This window comes from Heterodontus francisci, chromosome 17 (genome assembly GCF_036365525.1).
Source record: "Heterodontus francisci isolate sHetFra1 chromosome 17, sHetFra1.hap1, whole genome shotgun sequence".
In the NCBI taxonomy this organism is placed as follows: Eukaryota; Metazoa; Chordata; class Chondrichthyes; order Heterodontiformes; family Heterodontidae; genus Heterodontus; species Heterodontus francisci.
The window spans coordinates 66734469-66758535 of NC_090387.1; the positions used below are offsets into that span (position 1 = coordinate 66734469).

The 24067-nt window shown below is 42.9% G+C and overlaps 1 protein-coding gene across 4 annotated transcripts in view; it reads right to left on the reverse strand.

The window, feature by feature from the left end:
- slc9a5 (solute carrier family 9 member A5) overlaps positions 1–24067 on the reverse strand; it is a 309427-nt gene that overhangs the window by 121067 nt on the left and 164293 nt on the right. For all 4 annotated transcript variants that reach the window (XM_068049563.1, XM_068049564.1, XM_068049562.1 and 1 more), the window contains exons 4-6: positions 7297–7375; positions 6258–6435; positions 1977–2197 (exon numbers count right to left, since the gene is read on the reverse strand). In XM_068049563.1, coding sequence (XP_067905664.1) covers positions 1977–2197; positions 6258–6435; positions 7297–7375 — 478 coding nt within the window. The remainder of the gene's footprint in view (positions 1–1976; positions 2198–6257; positions 6436–7296; positions 7376–24067) is intronic.

A 24067-nucleotide genomic window follows, 5' to 3' on the forward strand; every position in this document is an offset into this window, starting at 1 on the left:
CTGGGCATTTAACCTATAAAGGGCAAGGCTACTCACTTAGTATCTTGATATTAATGAGTAGTAGTAGGAAAGAGATGACTTTCATTAAAAAATTGCATTATGTTCATTCCTATATTTCAATTAAAACTAACAATTGGTTCATGGTTGAACTGAGCAGACTACAGTGCTTTTAGCCCTCCTTCTGAAAAAATAGGAGAATACACATGGCAATGCAAACAAGATTACAGCATCCAGTACACAAAATGACTGGCATTTTACAATCTTGGGTTGTGTTATTATTTAACTAGAAAATGGGTGGTAAGGGTGCGCTTCAGTTCATGAGGGAATGCAAGGTTCACTTATGGGACTGATCAATAATGTTGAGCCAAAGAAAGTGTCAAGCTCAGATGAGTAAATTTATAAGAGATACATTGTTAACTTGTCAGCGCTTGTTCTTAGAACATTTCCTAAACGTGACATCTAAATCATGTCCGTGTAAAAATTGTTCCCCTATCCTTTGCTGTCATTTTACTTTAAAAAAACACTAAATGGTTGCACCATTGACGATATGACACTTGTAAGATACAAACAAGATGCAATTGTGACAGACACACCAGATTTTACAGCAAATAATTTTTAACAAACAAATAAATTAACAGTGAAATGGATTAAAAGCTACAATTGGACAAATCACATAATGCAAACCTACTAATTCCAAAATCAATGATAATAACTTATAACCAGCAAGTAGTTCACTGGCTGAAAGTTAAGAATAATAATAAGTAAATCTACATTATGTGTAAAAGCAAACCATCACAGTAGAAATTCAATCTTTATTTACCTTAATTAAAAAGTAACAATAAAACTGCAAATTGCCAGAAACTCTAAGGCAAGCTCCAATACTCATCATAATGACACATCTGTTAGGAAATCACCCTGTTTAAATATTGCAGGTGGGCACCTGTGTCAATAGGAGGAAAATGTGGCCTTGCTACCCATGCTGATGGAGCACAGGAATGTTGGGATCCCTCTGGAAACATTCCGACTCATCACCTACCCACCTAATCACCCCTTTTGCAATGAGGCCACATTATATTCACTGCTAAAATGTTAATCTTTGGGAACTCAGACCACTTTCCTAGTCTTGATCTCCACGGTAGGTCCTCACTACTGCTAAGGAAAAGGCAGCCTGGCCTCTAAAGGTGCCTCCAACCTCTGCAAGGCTGAATTTGAGGGGAATCACAATGCAGGTATTCCCATTGTCACCCCTCCTGCCACCGCAGCCACCCCCCCACCCCCCCCCCCACCCCCCCACAACAATCATTTTGTTGGGACAGATAGAGGCCTCAGCTCTTACAAAGGTGAGAGGGAATTCCAATGTAAGACATTTCTCTGGATGAGATGTTAAATCAAGGCATTGTGTGCCTGCTCGGATGAATGTAAAAAAACCCAATGGTACTATTTGAAACAGCGTTCTCCCTGTGTCCTGCACCTTTTGGTCTTTCCAGCAGCAGCACCAAAAACAAATGAGTTGACCATTTACTGTTTGTGAGAGCTTGGTGAGTGAAGTCTGACTGATGCTTTTACCTAAATAGGATTAGGGACTACACTTCAATAATAATCCGTTGGTTGTAAAACATTTTGGGATGGCCCAAGGAGTTGATAAGGCACTAAATACATGAAAGGTCCTCTTTCTTTACTCAACCACAAATAAAGGATCACATGTGGAAAGACTTCTGATTTCCCTGAGCTTATGCTACTATATCCCTTTGTCTGGCTAAAAAAATCAGCCTGACTGCTTACTTGCAGGATATAACTTTACTCAGCCTTGTGTGCTTCTGATCTCAAGTAGTCCATCTGGAGAATGTAGGTAAAATAATAGAACAAGTGAACCCAGGGCACTCTCACACATCTACTCAGTACTGGTTTACAGTCTAAGACTGTCTAAGATTGAATGGAGCAGGGGTGGAGGGAAGAGAGAAAACAAGAGTACTTGCCTATTGCCCTGAAGGCAAATGTGAAGAGAAGTGTGAAGAGCACTAAACCTGTGTCCCAGGTCCACTTCGAGGTGTCAACAGCAGAAATTCCCAACAGCATGAAGATGATTGTTTCTGAACTGCTGGCTAAAGTCTTCATTGTATATTTGACAGTTGTGCGGGACTTCTGTGAAATGTTAGCTTCCACATACTTTTTGCAACACAGACCGCAGAATGTGACGCTGGATGTGGAGAAAAAATTTTGCTTAGACATAGTCCTTAGACAATCTGAAGTTATATTTTGATCTGCCATATTTTTTCCTCTGGAGGAATTTTGAGTCTCAGTTATTTGAAATTCAATTCAGTTCCAAAGATCCAATTCAGATCCAAGCAGGATTTTTTAAAACTAACTTCCAAATACAAAGATCACACAGAAAACTACAGCTGAAGGAGGCCATTTGTTTCATCAAGCTCATCCTTCCATAGAATCCTTTCATTACAGCAGCTAACTGCCTCTTGATTGATCTTGAGTTTTAGCTGCAATATCCTACCTTGAAGACCATTCCATTACGTGTGAAAAAGCACTTCCAGACATTCATCCTGCTACAGTATACAATCAGATCCCTTGTCCCACCGAAGTAGTTTCATTTGAAATAGTACTCGTGGTTAACTTTTCTATTCCATTTAGTATTTGATGTACTCGATAAATTCCCATCTCATTCGCCTCCATTCAAGGATGAAAAGTCCATAGATTTCTAACTTTTCCTCATAACTATGTCCTCCGACATAAGGGATTTCTCTCTTGGCCCTCATCTACAACACTTCAAAGATTAGATGTTTCCCTTTCACCTTGGTCACCAGAACTCAAGGTACAGCCTGAACAAAACACTATATAGGTTCAGCATGGTGCTGTCACATGTTAAATTCCACTGATCTGGCAATATAGTTCATCATTTGCTTACTTGGTTGATTTCTGCTCCATTGTCATAGAGAGATACAGCACCAAAACAGGCCCTTCAGCCCACCGAGTCAGTGCCAACCATCAACCACCCATTTATACTAATCCTACATTAATCCCATATCCCCTACCATACCCCCACAAATCTCCTGCCACCTACCTACACTAGGAGCAATTTACAATGGCCAATTTACCTATCAACCTGCAAGTCTTTGGCTGTGGGAGGAAACCAGAGCACCCAGCAGAAACCCACACAGTCACGGGGAGAACTTGCAAACTCCACACAGGCAAGTACCCAGAACCGAACCCAGGTCGCTGGAGCTGTGAGGCTACGGTGCTAACCACTGCACCACATAGTGACTAAACATGGTTAGTGCTGAGTCCACTAGCACTCCCAGATCATTTTCAGCCTTCTCACAAGCTAGCTCAACACCATTTATTTAAGTATAGAACATAGAACATAGAACAGTACAGCACAGTACAGGCCCTTCGGCCCACGATGTTGTGCCGAACCTTTAACCTACTCTAAGATCAAACTACCTACCTACCCTTCATTCTACTATCATCCATGTACCTATCCAAGAGTCGCTTAAATGCCCCTAATGTATCTGCTTCTACTACCACCGCTGGCAGCGCATTCCATGCACCCACCACTCTCTGTGTAAAGAACCTACCTCTGACATCTCCCCGAAACCTTCCTCCAATCACCTTAAAATTATGCCCCCTGGTGATAGCCCTTTCCACCCTGGGAAAATGTCTCTGACTATCCACTCTATTTATGCCTCTCATCATCTTGAACCCCTCTATCAAGTCACCTCTCATCCTTCTTCGCTCCAATGAGAAAAGCCCTTCGTAGGACATGCCCTCCAGTCCAGGCAGCATCCTGGTAAATCTCCTCTGCACCCTCTCTAAAGCTTCCACATCCTTCCTATAATGAGGCAACCAGAACTGAACACAATATTCCAAGTGTGGTCGAACCAAGGCCTTATAGAGCTGCAGCATAACCTCGCGGCTCTTAAACTCAATCCCCCTGTTAATGAAAGCCAACACACCATACGTCTTCTTAACAACCCTATGCCCCCCAATTACTTTCTCAATGCAAAACAGTCAGCTTAATTATCCTGTTACATAGGAACAGCTGTAGAACATTCATCCATCTGTAAATCAAATAGATCATGGCTGATCTGTATCTCAACTCCATTTCTCCACCATAGCTCCAAAATCCTTGATACTCAACGAAAATCTATTGATCTTAGTCTTGAAAGCTCCAATTATGCCAGCATCTGCTGCCTTTTGGGGCAGCTAATTCTAGATTTCTACAACCCTATGTAAGAAAAAGTGCATCCTGATTTCCCTTCCAAATGGCCAAACTTTTGTCTTAAGATTATGTCTCCTTGCTCTTGAGTCCCCCACCAGATGAAATAGTTTCTCTCTATCCTACATATTAAACACCTCGATCTGACCATCCCTCAATCTTCTATAATCCATGGAATACAAGCCAAGTTTATGCAACCTGTCCTCATAATTTAACTCCCTAAGCCCCATTATCATTCTGGTGAACCATCACCACCCCTCCTCCAAGACCAAGATATCTTTCCCGAGGCACAGTGCCCAAAACTGTAAGTCCGTATACTGCTGAAGCATAGTTTCCATCCTTTGTAATCCATCCCCCTCGAGATAAAGGTCAACTTTTCATTAGCCTTCTGTACCTGTCTACCAGTTTTAAATGATTTGTGTATTTGGATTCCCAAATCGTTTTGCTCTTCTACTGTTTCCAGTTTCTCATCATTTAGAAAATACTCCAATTTATCTTCCTTAGGTCCAAAGTGACCTCACATTGCTCACTCAGCTGAGTATAAAAGAACTGCAAGTAAATTCAAAAGTGAATGCAGGTAGTGCATACCACACAGATTGCAGCTGACAGTGGTTTATGAAGACTTCATTAAAGAAAAAAAAATTGTGCATTTTCAACATGTATTTTGTTTAATAGTGATTGCTGGTGGCATTGCTAAGTTGGACTGCTGAGCTACAACAACCACTATTTCCCCTGGTCATCAATAGGGATCAATGGTGGTCAGAACACTGAGTAACTCTCCTGGTCTTCTTAGTAAGGCCAGAGGAAATTTTACATCCACCTTAATAGACCGGTGGAACCTGAATTTAAGGTCTCATGTGAAAGACAGCCCCTCTGACAGTGTAACACTCATTCAGTATTGTACCTAAGTACCAGTCTGCAATGGAGCTGGAAGTCATAACCCTCTGACTCAGAAGCAAAGATACTATCCAACTGAATCAAGTGCTGGAAACAAAAGACACAGTCTCAGGGTCTCTAGTACCCGCCAAGTACTATTCTTATCTGCTGAATGTGCACATTTCTTTGTCAACTGGCTTTGTCTCTCTGCTTCCCCCCAGTCTGCCTGAAATAAAGTAATTTGTCAGTTCATCTATCAGAGATGGGCGTGTGCCTATCTAGACCAATGCTGCTTATTTCAATTGTTCTTGAGCTTCTCCAACTCAGCCATATGCCCAAAACAACCTGACAGATATTCATAGCCTGACATCTATGGTCTGAACAACAGTCTCTGTCCTCTCCTCCGCTTTTATTTATCTCTCATTCTCCTTCACTCATGGCTCTTTCACTTTTGTCATTCTATTGCACCTCTTCACTTCTGTTTCTTTCTATCACATTCCTCCACTTGTCTGTTTCTTGTTCTCTCCCCCCTCTCCTCATCCTTTCTCTCAGTCCTACATTGCAGTTTTGTTCACTTCTATTTCTGTTTATACCTCCTTTCCCTCTCAGTTACTCTTCTCTTCTTGCCCTTATTTTTTCACTTCTCTCTTCTTCCCTTTCATACTTTTTAATTTACTTTTCTCAGTCCTCTATTTCCCAAATTTGTTTCTCAGTTTTCTCTAAGTTCGTTCCTTTCCCTTTATGGCCACAGCAAACAGGCCCATGAAAAATGGACTCTTTAAAGCAGGCATTTGAAACCCAATTCTCGTAAGTGGGAGAAGAACTGTTACTGGAAATTGTAGGGGCTGCAGTCCAGGCCAAAGTGCAACTGGGGCAGATCTCCAGTCAGTGGATTGGAAAATGAGGCAGAACCAGTTAGTGCCTGAATTCCACCCTGTCTTTTAACTCCAGCCATTTTCTATGGCAGGCCCATGGACAGTTCATTGCTTTTTTCTCCCCTGTCCCATCCTGTGTCAGGAGTTCCCTGGCCTCCTATCCTTAATGCTAATAAGGTGCCCTCTCATTGACTCTGCAAACACTGGCCTGAGTCAGCATTGGATGGCATGATCCTGGCATGAATAAACATGAATAAATGGGGGAGAAATTAACTTACGCCAAGATAGAGGAGAGTGAGACCATTTCAGCGGTGAGATGGGCCAGGTAAACAATCAGGAATACGAAGAGTGGCTCAATGATGCGGACCCGCTTGGTAAAACGGCTGATGAGGGCCAGCACAAAGGCAAATACAATTCCGACAGCAGTTCCACCCAAACTCACCACAAAGATTGAACCTAGAAAAACAAATAGAAATTTTGCAACTTATGTTGTCCTTTTAATCTTCTACATCCAGTAGCCTTCAAACTGAAAATTGCTTCTCTCCAGAGCCAAGGTTTTTTTGGGGGCGACAGTTAATTTCATGCTAACATGACAAAACATTTTTTCCAGGCATAATATGAATAATGCTGAACATTGTTGTGTCTTTTTTTTGGATGACATCCAGAATCTGCAGGCTGAAGTGCACAAAAAAGTTTCATTTTGATGCTCAGGTCATTGTGTCACCCTCTGGATTCATTCAGAGGCACATTAGCAAAGTGTAAAACTCAGGCAATTGTTTATCAACAGTTGGGAAAGTGATCATTACAAGCAAACTGCACTTACCACTATAAATCATCATGATAACATCATATCAGATGGGTTTTGGTTTTGGAAATCATATTTTGAATGTTAGAGGTGACTGGCCAATACGAATAATGATCATTACCTCCAGATTCCACTCTAATACACATCAAATGGTATGAATTGCTCTTTTCTAATTTTCCCTTTTTTGGAGGGCATGCACCTTTCGCTCGGTCTGTGGTTCTGTCACAGATCTCATTCCCAGATCAGATGCCTTCTGTGGCAGACAGCCAACATGCCCCCAGGTCTGGGAACTGGGCTGTTATGAAGTATACAAGAACGGCCTGACAATGATCCTCCCTTTAATCTTTCTGCTGCCCAACCCTCTCTAATAGGGAGGCATCTGCCTTGTGTTCTGCGCCTTCCCACAGATGGAATTGAAACTTGGCAGGATAAGTGATTGCAAGCATGAACCATCACTTCAAACATTGACTGTTTCATTCATATGGTGCTAGGGATTTAGTGAATTTTCTTACCTACACCCTTGACGTAATCCAAAGCATGTATATTCTCTGAACCAATTCCCGCAAAAGAATTAAATACTTTATAAAGCACCTGTAAAAAGAAATGGTAAAAAAGACTGATTAGAGATCAGATTTATCTGCTATATTTGCAATGAATGGACAAAATTAAGTGCAGGGTATGTCAAATTTTTTGCTACGCACTCCTCCTGGATGAGGTCCCCTACCAGACATGGAAAGTTGGAAAATCTCTTCTTTAAAGTTAATTTTCATTCACTCCACCCCAAACAAAATAAGAAAACTTGTATCTTCTGTTGTTTTCTGCATGTCTGATGTCATACTACTCTCTAATTTAAACAAATGATGAATCTTTTGTCCATTCAGAAAGGGATATCAACGCTGGAAAAAATGTTCTTATTCACTTAGTGTCAGCATCAAGTACTCCCAGGTTATGAATAACATAGACTTGGAAGGGGGGGAGTGGTGGTGGGTGGTGCGAGGGTTTATGTGAGCAATGGGGGTCTTGGCCACCAGCAGAAGCGTCGGTGAGAGCCCCGCGTTAGCTCCTCTGGGGAAGGCCCGCCGCATTACGTGCCAATTAGGCACTTAAGTGGACAGCAGCAGGCCTTCCCCAGGATTAAGGACCCCAGCAACAAAAGTCCCACTTGCTGAGAGCTGCCAGCCGATCAGAGGCCGACAGCTCTTTCACTGAGCAGCGCCACCACGGAGGTGGTGCTCTGGCTGGTTCTGGACCAGAGGTGAGGGACCCAGGCCACAGGTGAGTTTAGCTGAGTGGGGTTCACGGAGGAGGGGACTGTAGGGGGTTAGGCAACAAAGGCAGAGCTTTGCTCTCAGTGGGCTCCCCCCCTTCCTGATGCTGGGTCCCTCAATCAGGCACTGTGCCTTTTAACGAGGGACGTTCCCTCCCCCGCCCCCCCCACCCCGTCCTTCCTCAGTACCGGTAAGCAACCCACACAGACTTGTTTGGCATGCTACTCCATGTGGTGACAAGCCCGCCCTTCACTGGGCTAATACCAGCAAAGGCAGGATGAGGCCCTTATTTGGGCATTAATTAACGTGGGCCTCAATTGGTAGAAGGCAGGAAGGCCATTCACAGGTCTTCCTGCCACAGACTTAATTGGGGTGGAGGTGGGAAGGTTGCAGGTCCCCCCCCCCCAGCCTCCATCCCGCCCGATTAAATGCTCTCCCCACCTCCAAACCCACTGTGGGGGAAGAGCACAAAACTCCCTCCCTAGAGTCAAGCTTCCCTTATTCTGACCCTAAAACAGTTCTTATCCCTAAACTCAGAAAAGTGCCCCATACTGAATCAGTAGCACTTGCAATTCCCACACAACTTCTTGGGAGTGAGATTACCAATTCAGTGCTGAATTATGGGCAGTGCTGTGCTCTGAACTAGGAACCTGATAATTCAGAGCATACCCTGACTTTACCCACATCAACCTTGCAGGACACTGTCTCTTTTGACATTCTGTAACACTCAAGCTTTCTGATTATCCAGAGACTGCCCTTCACAGCCATTAAAATATATTCCTATCCTACATGATACCTGTGTAAGCACAACTAGTTCCTGACCCATCGGTCTTGTACAACCTCAAAATAAAACGTGAGTCTTAGCAGCAACCAGTTAATGAGGCCTTCAGATTGTAGCCAGCTTCATAAGACTCTGCTTCAGGATGCGGAAGAGTTAACATAGGCTTCCAGAGTTATGGAGTGCTCCAGAATAAAGCTATATAATGACCACAAGTTTGCTTCTTTAAAATTGAAGTCTCACTTAAAGAGAAATTGGAAAAGTCACTCAACAATTATTTAATAAAAGAAATCCCCCTTGGGAATTTTAAAAGTTACTTTGCATATTGAATTTTACATCTATAGAGGCAGTTTTGTAAGCAGTCCTGTCAGCAGTGTCTCACAATAGTGCAGAAGCTCCATGCTAATGCTGAGGTTTGGGCTGAATGCAGCTGGTCAGGTGCCTACCAGCTTTACATTCCCCAGCCTCTGACCATCCCCGAACAGGAAGCCCTTCACAGCAAAGCACATTTTTGTTTCTAGAATTAAAAGTGTTTACGTTTTTTGTTCTCATCATCAATTAAAGAAGAAAATCAGTAATAAGGCCTTTTAGAAACATTTTCTTGAGCATCACTTTAGGAAGTTCAAAAAACGACGTGAGAGAAGTGTCGTCTAAATCGAGTTAGAATACAAATTAAGTGCTAGTGATAAATCTAGAAGCCATTTTAGTTTTTGCTGAGGTTTGTACTGAGATCAAAGTTCACACAATTTGCTGGGCAAATGTAAGTTACAAGTAATGCTACATGAGACCACTAGATACACATAGTGAGGTTCTGCACATTCCGCATATTTAGTTCATGCTGAATAAAGAGAGTTAACAGCAAGTCTGAGTCTTTGCCAAATAGAGAGTGGCTCACCAGGCACTCGGTTAGACTTAGGCAAAGGTAAGGTGCAATCTCTCAGGTGCTAGGGAGCTGAAGCTTTCATGATCTAGCAGTCTTTCTGGGTCATTTGAGCTCCAGGGAGGCTGCAAGGCTGTGTGGAAGTCAAGGGCTTGAGGGTGTCTACAGGAAGAGGACCCACAGCTCATGGTGATTTGCCAGTTCCTTATGCAACCTGGTTGCCAAATGCTCAGATTGTCAAATGCCCCAGAGTTGTCTAGTCCACCTGAGGAAGGTGTTGAATTGTGTCACATTGCAGCAAGGTTCTTCACAATGGTAAAAGTGAAAACTATGTGAGTCCGCAGAAGGCTCTAAAACATAGAAAATTTAATCTCTACTCCTGTTGTATGTAAGCCATGTAGACATAGAATGGAATCTGCAAAGAAGGTATGGTCCCATACACTTCTTGTAATCTCTAGGATCTTAGTCCAGGTGGTCTGGAGGCAAGGACATGACCATAAAATGTAGAGTTTTCATCAGACTTCAGTTGTGACTGAGGGACCAGGGTGAGGTGCCTTTGGTTCCCTTTTCTATTCACCCTGATAATAGGAATCTGAGAAGTAGTCATAAAACTAACACATACACACTTGGTGGCCCAGAAAATGGCAATAAAACCTGGGTCCAGGAGATTGCAGGAAGTAGCCTGGAGCCACGGAGAACAGCAAAAGGGCTGGTGGGGAGGGGGGGGTGTTTGAGGGTGGGGTGGTGAGGGTGGGGGAGGGAGCGTGTGCTGCAGAGTGCTTTCCCTAGCCAAACTGTTTTATTGTGGCTTTAAAGCTGGCTTCTACCTGCCCAATGTGGAAAATTGCCCAGCTAGATCCTATCCCTATCTATTACCATTGTGGGAGCACCATCACAACGAGGAGAAGGCCCATTTCCACTTGCTCTGAGACACGAGGGATAGACAATAAATTCAGCATTGCCAGCATCACCCACACTATTGAGCATGAGATGCTATGTATGTCAATAAGAGAATGAAAAAAATCCCCTCAAAAGGAGATCTGAACAAGGTTTCAGCCTTTATTTGATATATTTTTTCAGTACTGATTTGAAGGTGAGGGTTTTCTAAGACATGACCAAATATAGAAATTAGTACAGCACCTAATACATTAGTATACATTAGGAAATGCCTGGCACACAGAAAAATAGAACTGTGATAAGAAAACATTTTAAAAATATATCTTATAATGTTCCCCACTCCTCTGCAATGTTTGTCTGCTCAGCGAGTGTTTACTTTGCCACATCCCACTCCGTCCCCTGAACCCATTTCCTCTATTTCACTGCTCAGTATGTCCTGCAGTAAACACAGACCACAGCTGGCCACCATCTGAATTGGGACAGCTTTGAAATATTCCCATCATTCACTTACTTCAAGAATTCATGATGTGCCTCAGTGACATAAATCAGGGATTTTTTCCCACCTCCAAGGTGGCATTTCATTTAAAATAACCCTGCTGTGTCAAAACCAACACTGTCACTGAAAACAGCTACCAGGATCAGATACAGGATGTGACCAATACAAGGCACAATTGAAGCATTAGTTCTTGACTTCTGAATTCCAGCCCCCTCAAGATAAAAGACAACACTTCATTAGCTTTTTGGATTGCTTTTTGTACCTGTCCAATAACTTTTAATGATTTGTGTACCTGGACATGCCTTTGTTCCTTCATATAAACTCTAACTGTTTGAGTGGAAGCTTCATACATCTCTAGCAGAACAAAAGATTATTTTTATATTGTGAGCAAATTTGTGCTGGAAAACAGAATTTTCCTGCTTTTTGTAGCCAGTCTTAGCATCATCCACTGCCAGTGCAGATGGCAGAGTTTAGCTCCTATTTACTCTAAATACACATTGACTCCCCACGTCAGAACAACAGCCTCTCCTACAACACAGAGAATTCTTTTCCGAGCAGCAATCATCCTCTCCCTTTTCCTTTGTGATGAAGTATCTGGTGCTGAAAAATCAGGCTCATGAAGTGATAATGAATGCATTCTGCCAACATTTAAAAACACGCAAGATCTAACCCCAATCTCTGCAACCAGACAGCTTTTGCTGCCTGAATGGATCAATTGGTATTGCAGCATCTTCATCAAACCTACAGTATCACCTCGGCTCTGTGGTATAGATGGGACTGAAAATGATTCAGTCATGTGTATGAAAACAAACTCAAAGCAGCTTTCTAAGTTAAAGAATAGAAGCAGGCATTGTGACTCATACACAAACAAACCAGTGGTTCACACCATACACCGCCCCAGCATATTGCAGTCAAATCTTAAAGAGTATCCATTTTTAAAAATTAAGCACAACTCTACACCTCTCCAAACTCAGTCTCTCATTTATTTCCAACCTTTGGCAATTCCACATTTAGTGAAAGTTCAAGTAAAGCTAGTTAGAATAATTACATTGGGTATCCTCCTTATTTCAAACAATGGCTGCAATTTGTCTTGGAAAAAAAGATAAGGCAACTGCTGATCATGTCACAGAGAGTATCTTTAAGGAACACTAAACGTTCTTAAAAACTGCATTTTAGCAACTTATTTGACTGTTTTGGGGCCAAATACTAAGTAAACTAATTTGCAACTGTGACTCGAAGAAACAATCAGCTCATTTAAAAGGGAAAACACCAGTTCAAACTATCTTCAGTTCCAAATTTTGAATTTTAGCTTAAAAAGATAATGATTGGCATATTTAATGACTCTTTATTTTTAACTGTTCTCTTGTTTTGCTTCGTCCTTATTGATTTTCCAGTATCCTGTCCCTGTGGAAAGTTTATACTCAAAATATTAACCTGTCTTTTCTCTTTTTAGATGTTAATGGACCTGTTGGGTGTTTCCAGCATTTTTGTTTTTATTAAAGGAAAGAATTACCTGTGAAAAATATTTCTGATATTTTCCCCCCAGCATGTTCTTACAAACTGTCTGCATCACCATTTACAGATTCTGAACATGTGAATAAAATCTTAAGATCAAAAAAATGCTCATGGAATAATGTTAAAATCTGCTTCCTACTCACACTGCACTTGTTGCCAAGGGCTCCACTAGAATGTTATCAGCAGCACTCTCCGTAAAGATCTAATTAGACACAATCCTACATTTGGAAAAATATTCATATCGTTGGCTGCTTCAACGTAAGTGAGCTCTGAGGTATAACTAACATCCTTCACTTTACAGTTCAAAACAAGCATAGCCCACCCTACTAAAACAGTGCATAAGTGGGTCCTGGACAACACTAATTCTGTTTTACAATGTCAAATATGTATTTCTGTGTGAGGTGATTCTGTTTTCCCTAAGAGCTCTGCTGGAACATTTATTCTATCTTTCTTTTAAGCAGATCAAGATGAGACAAATATGGCATTGTGTTGGCTCATGGCACCTACGCTGGTATCTCAGAGGTTGGGGGCGGGGGGGGGGGAGGGGGCGGGGGATGCTGAATTTTCGCAATGGGAGCTCTCCCCACCAGCCCCCCCCCCACCCCCCCCCCAACTAATTTAAGTGGACTGTTGACACAGAAAAAGCTTGGCATGTAGCAGCTTCTTTGGGGAATACAAAATGCAGTAAAGCAGCTGCTCATAAAGAGGCAGCTGCGGTGGTGAAGGACAATGGACTTACTCTTCACAATGGAACATTGTGTGTAGAAAACAGAGGCTCCCTTTGATGGTAAAGACTTGGATGTTCAACTTATAAGACTCACCAAAACAAGGCTCAATCATACCTGACAGTAAAAACATAGTAACCAGTTGTATAGAAGCATGTTGATAACTGAGCCAATGCAGTCACACAGGTCCCTTGCCTCTGACTGTGAACAAGGAACAGGTGTGCTGGCATCAGAAGCAAGGTGAAGGTGTGTACACTCCTCACTTTTGCACACATTCCTGGCAGGGCCCATCAATTGTGGCACAAATCTAAGTTGAGATCTGCTGGGAGATACAATTTGAAGCAACGTGCACAGCCACAGTCCTCAGGGGCAATATTTCAGTGTGCCTGAGATTCAGGATACTGTTTTCTTGACACTGGAATTTGTGACAGAGAATCATTAACCAGCTGCTCATGGCTGCTCTGTGTGAAGGGGTGGGGTCTCTCAGTAGGGTCAGTGGCCATCTTTGTAGAGGAGAGTCCTGCTTTTGTAAGAGCCATCCACCCAGTATTTCCAACCCTGCAAATAATGTTGAACGGTGGACTGGAGGCACCGTGGCTACTTCCTGAATAACACCCACTGATGTGCAGAATGACGCTCCTGTAGTCAGAAACTGAACAATAGTTAAGTGCAAACTCTTTCTGTTCATGAAGAACATGGGGTTGATATGAAGAAAACTTAGGGGTTGGGGAAACACCCTACAACCCAGTGAAGGCTCTCTCCAATCGATGCCTGCTTTCACAGGAAAAGTGATGAAAATGCTCCCCCTTGCAATCATAACATTTGCTATTTGTTGATATACGTGAGTGGCGCAGACTGTCTAATGTGGCAGATGTCTTTTGGAATGACTTGGAAAGATTTGGTAGCCTGAAAGCTTCAATCTGCCAGATGGATCTGTCTCTGGTTCAGATGTTGTCTGCAGGGCTATTCTGCAGCAGATGGCACAACTTTGTGGCAGTCTTTCTTGGGAAGTAAAAGCTCTTCTGATAAATTCCCTGTGACCCGTTCAGGTTCAGTGTGGAGGGGGTCGGTTAACCTAGGTCCCGAGACTATCCTGGGATTGGCCAAAATGCTTCAGGGGTCATTGCCCCTTCATCTATTTGCTGTTCCTAAACTTCAGTTCCTCATATCCATTTTGCAACACCTTCAGAATTCCAGAAGGGATTTCCTGCATTGGCAGGAGAAATAAAGATGGAGCACGACCCAGAAAAACTAACTAATGCGTGCAGCAAGAAATGGAAAAATACAGCAAACTAATACCTTACCTGGAACAGAATCCTCTATCTGCCTTTAAGAGGCCTACTTGAACAGGTCCCACAACTTCTCTGTGGCCACTTTTTGCAGGTACAACATGCTGTCTGGACGGAGCAATGTCCAAAGACATGAATTTCAGCATGGGACCCCTTTAAATTGAAGCTGCACCTGCCAGGAATACAGCCCCTTATTTGCTCCCAAAATAACTTTCAGAATATCTGCTGCACAGTAATATAAACCACATAGATTACTTCACCGAAGTGCATCAAAAAAGATGATTATTATTGTCGATACTCATTTTCTTAAAGACCATAAAATACCCTGAAGTGGTTTTTTCCTATTTATTTGACAGAAAAAATATTTGTCTAAAGATGATAATCACAACCTTGGTGAGTGAGCTCTCAGGGTATGACAAAGTATTTCACATCAATCTCTGTTCATGAAGATGATATTCATCTATTAGTAAGAGATGACATTAACCTGAGGATCCTTAAAGAGATGTGAGCCCCTTGCCTGTATCTTTAATATTTGCCAGAGTCAGAGGCTGTTTCCTCAGATTGGAAAGATACTCATGTAGTTCCAATTTTCAAAAAAGGTGACAAGGCAGAACCAGAAATGCAGATCCATTAGTTTGACTTGAGTAATAGGTAAAATGCCCGAGTGGTTCATAAAAGATGCTGGGGTAGAATCTGGACTTCATCATGCCTGTTTTACATTCTCCAGTCCCCAGGACACATGGAAAACATCTAACCCTGACTTGGGTTGGACCATTTTTCAGGCGTTCCTGGCAGCAGCTTTAAACAGGTCATTAAATATGTAAATGAGAGGCCTAACATTTATTTTAGATCCCCTTACAGAAACTGTGTGAGATGAGCAGAGTAGCTGTCAGGCCAGCCCTCCTCAGATTGTTCAGTGGCTATTGCAGCCTAAGGAGAGGCTGCCAACTAACGGTAACTTTTATTTTAAATTGGTCTCGTTCTGTTCTTCACTTGTTACACACCCTCCAGTTTTATCACCATTTGTTTTCCCAAGAGTCTCACAGTCATGATAACAGTGCATATGGCTTGTAACAAAAAATATTCTATTTAACCATTTATAACCGAGATTCAATGCAAGATGAAGGTGATAAATTATTTATATACATTTTCTTTGCTTTCTATAGAGAGAACATCAAAAATATTCAAGTATGAAGCAGCCGTTAGGCTGAAAAATATCATCAGGTCGACTCAATCCAGCAACCCTCTCATCATATTACGCAAAGCCATCTCTCTCCAGCAACATGTGTAACAAACTTTTTAACTCATTTATACTGCCGCTTTAATGGCCTTCCATGATAAATTATTCCCCAACTTTACCATCCTTTCGGTGAAACGTTCCACTAACCCCTTCCTTACACCTAACCTCCTAAATTTTAAATTGCACCCCCTGGTGTTTGAACCCTTTACCACAGTCAATAATTTGCCTGGACAGTCAATCACACAGGGAAAAATATGAGGTCCTAAACTTTCCAGCACCCCCTGCTGGCTATACAACGGATCTGGGTTGGGCAGAAGCAAAAAGCAAATGTGTTCCGTTGCATCCGCAACTGCATGCCATTTTTCAAGGAGTGGTCCTGTTGAGACCATTTATCTAAACTGTAATGGGAAGCAGAGGAGGATATCTGCTGCACACCTTTTCCCAATTAGCCCATTACGAGAAAACCTGCATTTATATAATGTCTTTCACATCCTTAGAGTGCCCAAAACCTCTTCAAGGCCAATGCAGGCATTGTATTTTGTAGGTAAACAGGACAGTCAATTTTCACACAGCAAATACTCACAAATAGCAATAACCAGATAAATTGTTTTAGAGAAAATGATTGAGGGATAAATATTAGATTAGATTAGAGATACAGCACTGAAACAGGCCCTTCGGCCCACCGAGTCTGTGCCGACCATCAACCACCCATTTATACTAATCCGACACTAATCCCATATTCCTACCAAACATCCCCACCTGCCCCTGTATTTCCCTACCACCTGCCTATACTAGTGACAATTTATAATGGCCAATTTACCTACCAACCTGCAAGTCTTTTGGCTTGTGGGAGGAAACCGGAGCACCCGGAGAAAACCCACGCAGACACAGGGAGAACTTGCAAACTCCACACAGGCAGTACCCAGAATCGAACCCAGGTCCCTGGAGCTGTGAGGCTGCGGTGCTAACCACTGCGCCACTGTGCCGAGAACTCCTCTACTCTTCTTTGAAATAGTACCATGAGATCTTTACGTCCACCTGAGAGGGCAGGCAGGGCCTTGGTTTAATTCCTCATCTGAAAGACGGCACCTCCGACAGTGCAGCACTCTCTCAGTACAACACTGAGATATAGATCTCAATTAAGTGCTCATGTCTGTGGAGTAAAGTGGAAGGTAAGTGAGCCCCTTCATAGCACTGGGCAAAACAATAAAGTTCATAAGAGTAAAAACAAAGTTACAGATGTTGGAAATCTGAAACAAAAACAGAAAATGCTGAAAACACTAATTCTGACAAAAGGCTCTACACCAGAACTGATAACAGTTTCCTCCACAGATACTGACCAATCTGATGAGTGTTTCCAAGATTAAGCAAGATTGTGTTCCCTTAAGGTTGACATTCATTTCAATAATTCACTCTCCAATAATAATTAAAAGGAAGGTAGTCATACTCCCCTTTGAACTATTTCATGATGACAAGGATGCGATGCTCATGCAAAGTAAATTTCCTGAGAGAGATACTTGCAGCAATACCATGGAAACCACTTGCAGCTCTTAATCTGTCTCATGTAAAATATTGTCACAGCATTCAGTTTAGAATTATACAGGAAGTACAGTGACAATTTTAGATAACCACAGCAGGTTAATCAGGTATCTTCACAATAATTGACTCAATTGATAGCAGCATTGCTAAGTGGCAATAGGTGGCAAGTTCAGGTAAAAGTGCACCAAGAATTTCCAAAACTAGAAGGGTAGTATAAAAGCAGAAATCATTATAATATTGCACCAAAATAGCTCATTTTCTGCTTTTGTCACAACAGCAAGTAAAAAATGATTATACTATAGGTTACACAAGATAACAGATGCTGTAGAGGAAGGCCAAAGGCTCTTTTTATCAATCGGAAGTTCTGTGAATCCTTCAGTCTTACCGTTTAGGTGATGTGAACCCCCTATTGCCTCGTAAATCTCAGCCAAAGGTCATTTATATTTTATAAATATAAAATTATACTTGACTGTAAAATGTGTCACAAGGACTCAAAAAGCACATAACCTTTAAACAGCTGAACAAAACGAAATGACTTTGTGTAAGGAACTTGTTTATGCAAACTGCAAACCAGGGAGCTTCATGCATGCAGAACAATCCAATTTTCAAATGGCACTGTAAACTCAAAAGGATAGACTTACTTATTGGGACAGGTGTTAGTCAGGTACTGCGTTATGGACTCCCACCAACCTGTAGTTTGCTGGCCCTGCTGATCCGATGGAGTCAGGTTCATTTGGCTCAATGTTGGGGGCTTGCTAAAGGAAACAGGGAATCATGTGCTGCATACAAGGAATGATGGGACTGCTCATTTTCAAAGTATATTTTAGCATTTGCAAAGGGTAACAAGAAATGCCTGGTAAAAACCCAGCCGGAAATACAATACAAAATGAAGGCAGGTGATTGAGTCTAAAGCCAAGTAATGGAATGGCCCAACAGTGAAGTGGAGGTGGAGCAGAATGAGATGGTAGCAAGGAGGGCAGACCTCCTTAGCATTCTAGGGTACCCTCCCCATAAGACAGCATGCCTGGAAGGAGGCAGAGGAACAAGACTTAAGGACCTTGCCATGCATAAAGTGCCAAACTCCAGAAACATGCTTTCCAGACACCACCAAAGAAAACTCAACTTTCCCTTTAAGAAGCAGCAGGCTCATCAGATTTCTCGCCCTCCCAAACAGTGAGCTGCTGGTAAGCAGTGCAATTAGTAGTGCTGGCTGGTAACCACTCAAATATAAATGAAGCCCAGACATGAAAATGGATTTGCCTCCCACCTACACCATCGGAAGGGAGTACTGGAGGCCATGCTGTCCCCTACCCTCATCACCCAACTGATATATGTCACACATGAAAATCGACCACATTTCCCTGCAGCATTACATTTCCCTGCAGCATTACTCAGGACCTAGCACAATTTACTGTTTAGACCCAGTGTAGGCGTAATTCAACATCTCAATCCTGTGGGGATTTCAGCACACAAATGACACAATTCATCAGTTCAGTGGGAGCACAAATCAAAGCAAGTTTCATCCTGGTTTCAAATGATGTGGAACAAAGGAGTTATTTATCAGCGAGGTAGTGTCAGCTTCTGATATACCATTTGGCATGAGGAATGGGTCTTTGTATCTGTGATAATCCTGAATAGAAAAATCTGGAATTTATACAGTCAGAAAGCCTACAGTAAGGATGACCAGTGGCTGTGTGACAACTGGTACTATTTAAATAATGTCTTTTATATTATTAGATGGAAGCATTGCTGTTTGGTGATAGCCCCAGTTGCTTTTGCGGCCTATATTACAGTATTAATATGAAATGGTCGCTAACACTTGCAACACATAACTCGCAGATATTCAGCCAGAAAGTGGTTAATTAGCTGAACCTGGAAACCTAGCCGGTGACCTCCAGCATATGCAAAAAGCACACTGTCGAACTTGTGCTGGCTGATCTGGAAGTAGTAAAATTCATCCTAATTTCTCTTTCTCTCTTTTATTGATATGAATTGTCCTGTTTGTGCAAAATCAATTAATAATAAAATTGTGAGCATTGATGATTGGTCTTTGCAGAGTAACTTCCAGTGGTAGGCAAATGACAATAATTCAATTTAATCATGGTTGCCACTAGCCTGTCTGTCCTTCACCTTCTCTACATACTCCTCTTCCATAATAAGCAAGACTTTTCTTTCGCAAGTGCACCCTAACAAGTTTCAGTAAATGTCCTTAGAACTCCTGACAGCAGCATTCTCGACCATATAGCGAATTATAATCAGATTCTTACACCACTGCACAGTCAAACACAAACAGAAATGGACAATGACAGTCATTATGAAACTTTAAGTGCGCTAGGCATGCGTGCTGGACCAAATTCAGAGCTAGTGGCCAGAAATTGGGCCAAAAATGCACATGGGCAGAGGTCAAGATGTTTCCCCGCACATAAAAATATTTTGCATTGTCTACTTGGCACCAACATTTTGATATGATGACAGGGTGAGACGATGTAAGATGGGAGCAGGCATGTGTGGAACATTAACACTGGCATAGACTTGTTGAGTCAAATGGCCTGTTTCTGCACTGTAAATATTATGTAATACTACAGAATGTAACTTAATTTCATAACATTATGGCAAGTGATAGTCTGTGGATCTCAAAACCTCTGCATCACCAACTCGTTCTTTCACACTTAAACCCTGTCACCAGGTTTCATGGAGGTACCCAAGATCGCGTCGTTGGCACCAGCTGGACCTCATCGTCACAAGGCGAGCCTCCTTAAACAGTGTTCAAGTCACACGCAGCTTCCACAGTGCGGACTGCGACACCGACCACTCCCTGGTGTGCAGCAAGGTTAGACTCAGACCAAAGAAGCTGCATCACTCCAAGCAGAAGGGCCACCCGCGCATCAACATGAGCAGAATTTCTTATCCACAGCTGTTACAAAAATTTCGAAATTCACTTGTAAAAGCCCTTCAAAACACTCCCACAGGGGATGCTGAGACCAAGTGGGCCCACATCAGAGACGCCATCTATGACTCAGCAATGACCACCTATGGCAAACGTGTGAAGAGAAATGCAGACTGGTTTCAATCTCATTTTGAAGAGCTGGAAACTGTCATAGCCACTAAGCGCATTGCACTGTTGAACTACAAGAAAGCCTCCAGCGAGTTAACATCCGTAGCACTTAAAGCAGCCAGAAGCACTGCACAAAGAACAGTCAGGCGCTGCACAAATGACTACTGGCAACATCTATGCAGTCATATTCAGCTGGCCTCCGACACCGGAAACATCAGAGGAATGTATGATGGCCTTGAGAGCTTTTGGGCCAATCACCAAGAAGATCGCCCCCCTCAAATCTAAATCAGGGGACACAATCACTGACCAACACAAGCAAATGGACCGCTGGGTTGAGCACTACCTAGAACTGTACTCCAGGGAGAATGTTGTCACTGAGACCGCCCTCAGTGCAGCCCAGCCTCTACCAGTCATGGATGAGCTGGATGTACAGCCAACAAAATCGGAACTTAGTGATGCCATTGATTCTCTAGCCAGCGGAAAAGCCCCTGGGAAGGACAGCATTACCCCTGAAATCATCAAGAGTGCCAAGCCTGCTATACTCTCAGCACTCCATGAACTGCTTTGCCTGTGCTGGGACGAGGCAGCAGTACCACAGGACATGCGCGATGCCAATATCATCACCCTCTATAAAAACAAAGGTGACCGCGGTGACTGCAACAACTACCGTGGAATCTCCCTGCTCAGCATAGTGGGGAAAGTCTTTGCTCAAGTCGCTCTAAACAGACTCCAGAAGCTGGCAGAGAGATCGGCCTTTAACATGCTGTTCTCCCTTCGTCAGATACAGGAGAAATGCCGCGAACAACAGATACCCTTCTACATTGCTTTCATTGATCTCACCAAAGCCTTTGACCTCGTCAGCAGACGTGGTCTCTTCAGACTACTAGAAAAGATCGGATGTCCACCAAAGCTACTAAATATCATCACCTCATTCCATGACAATATGAAAGGCACAATTCAACATAGCGGCACCTCATCAGACCCCTTTCCTATCCTGAGTGGCGTGAAACAGGGCTGTGTTCTCGCACCCACACTGTTTGGGATTTTCTTCTCCCTGCTGCTCCTCACATGCGTTCAAGTCTTCAGAAGAAGGAATTTTCCTCCACACAAGATCAGGGAGCAGGTTGTTCAACCTTGCCCGTCTTAGAGCGAAGACCAAAGTACGGAAAGCCCTCATCAGGGAACTTCTCTTGGCTGACGATGCTGCTTTAACATCTCACACAGAAGAGTGTCTGCAGAGTCTCATCGACAGGTTTGCGGCTGCCTGCAACGAATTTGGCCTAACCATCAGCCTCAAGAAAAAAAAACATCATGGGACAGGATGTCAGAAATGCTCCATCCATCGATATCGGCGACCACGCTCTGGAAGTGGTCCAAGAGTTCACCTACCTAGGCTCAACTATCACCAGTAACCTGTCTGTCGATGCAGAAATCAACAAGCGCATGGGAAAGGCTTCCACTGCTATGTCCAGACTGGCCAAGAGAGTGTGGGAAAATGGCGCACTGACACGGAACACAAAAGTCCGAGTATATCAAACCTGTGTCCTCAGCACCTTGCTCTATGGCAGCGAGGCCTGGACAACGTATGTCAGCCAAGAGCAACCTCTCAATTCATTCCATCTTCGCTGCCTCCGGAGAATCCTTGGCATCAGGTGGCAGGACCGTATCTCCAACACATAAGTCCTCGAGGCGGCCAACATCCCCAGCTTATACACCCTACTGAGTCAGCGGCGCTTGAGATGGCTTGGCCATGTGAGCCGCATGGAAGATGGCAGGATCCCCAAAGACACATTGTACAGCGAGCTCGCCACTGGTATCAGACCCACCGGCCGTCCATGGCTCCGCTTTAAAGACGTCTGCAAACGCGACATGAAGTCCTGTGACGTTGATCACAAGTCGTGGGAGTCAGTTGCCAGCGATTGCCAGAGCTGGCGGGCAACCATAAAGGCGGGGCTAAAGTGTGGTGAGTCGAAAAGACTTAACTATGTTTGCCACTAGTGTAGTTATCTGTAGGGGATCAGTGAAGGAGGTAGATATAAATTACAGGCTGTAATATAAAAGATCGCTAATCAGGAGATTAAGAACTGTCTCCATATTTGATACAAGGTTAATTTGATACAAGGCAGGCTGAAGGAATAACTGTTGTTCAGTTGATAGTACTCTTACCTTTGAGTTAGAAAATTATGAGTTCAGGTGAGTACAGAGATCAAGGCTAACACTCCACTACAATACTGAGTGAGCGTTGCACTGTTGGAGGTCCTGTTTTTTGGATGAGATGTTAAACTGAGGGCTGTCTACTCTCTCAGGTGGATGTAAAATATCCCATGGCACTATTTTGACGAAGAGCAGGGAAGTTATCCTCGGTGTCTGGGCCAATATTTGTCTTTCAATAAATATCGCAAGAAACAGATAATCAAGTCACTATCACATTGCTGTTTGCGGGAGCTTGCTGTGCACAAATTGGCTGCTGCATTCCCTACATTATAACTGTGACCATACTTGAAAAGTACTTCATTGAGTGTAAAGTGCTTTGGGACATCCTGAGGTTGTGAAAAGCACTATATAAAAGCAAGTCTTTCTTTCTAAAGGACCTAAATGCTCTTGATGGTCTTGATGCTGTGCTGGCAAGCACGTGCAGGCAGGCACATTAATCAATAAAAGAGCACACTCACTCTGGCCCTGGTGTTGAGGCTGTGTTGGTCAGCATGTACGCTGCAGCAGGCAGGCAGGTAAATCACTGAAGGAACAAACTTACTCTGGCTCTTGTTTTGAGGCTGCATTGGAAATGGCTGTAAAGAAGAGAAGAATTGAAGAGGAAAATTGAAAATTTCAAGATGAATGGACTGATTCATTAGCATTCATCCCAAATTCGACTGGCCTACCTGTGTGTCTCACTTGCAATGAGAAATGTGCCAACAAGAGATCAAATCTTGAGAGGCATTTCACTAAAAAGCATAGTGCTTTAGCCGAAAATTATCCAGCTGGAGACGCCCGAAAGAAAGTGGTGAAGGAGTTGAAGAACAAGGCCGAGAAATCTAGGAATACGTTCGCCAGGTAGCTCAACTACTGCTAGTTTTGTGGCAGCTCAAGAGATTGCAAAACGAGGAAAGCCATTCACAGTTGGTGAATATGTAAAAGACTGTCAGAGCAGCTTTACCGTGATATTAAAAACAAAAACAAAAACAAAATTATTCAAAAAATTAAAGACATGCCTTTATCTGTGAAGACCGTGAAGGTCAAAACAATGAAAATGGCCACTGATATCACCAGCCAGCAGATTGAGGATATAAGTTCAGCTCCAGGCTTCTCTATAACTTGTGATGAATCGTGTGATGTTGATAATATTGCACAGATTGCTCTTCTCTGCAGTTATGTGAATTCCAAAGGACCCCAAGAAGAGCTCATTGACCTGGTGCCCCTTAAAAGATAAAGGAACAGAGAAGGTACTTTCTCAGCTATTATTGATTGCCTAAAGATAAAAGGAATACATACCAACAATATAATCTCAGTCGTTACCGATGGGGCACCGAGTATGAGAGGGACAAACAAGGGTTTTGTTGCTCTGTTGAGAAAATGCTGGATCACGATATATCATTTCATT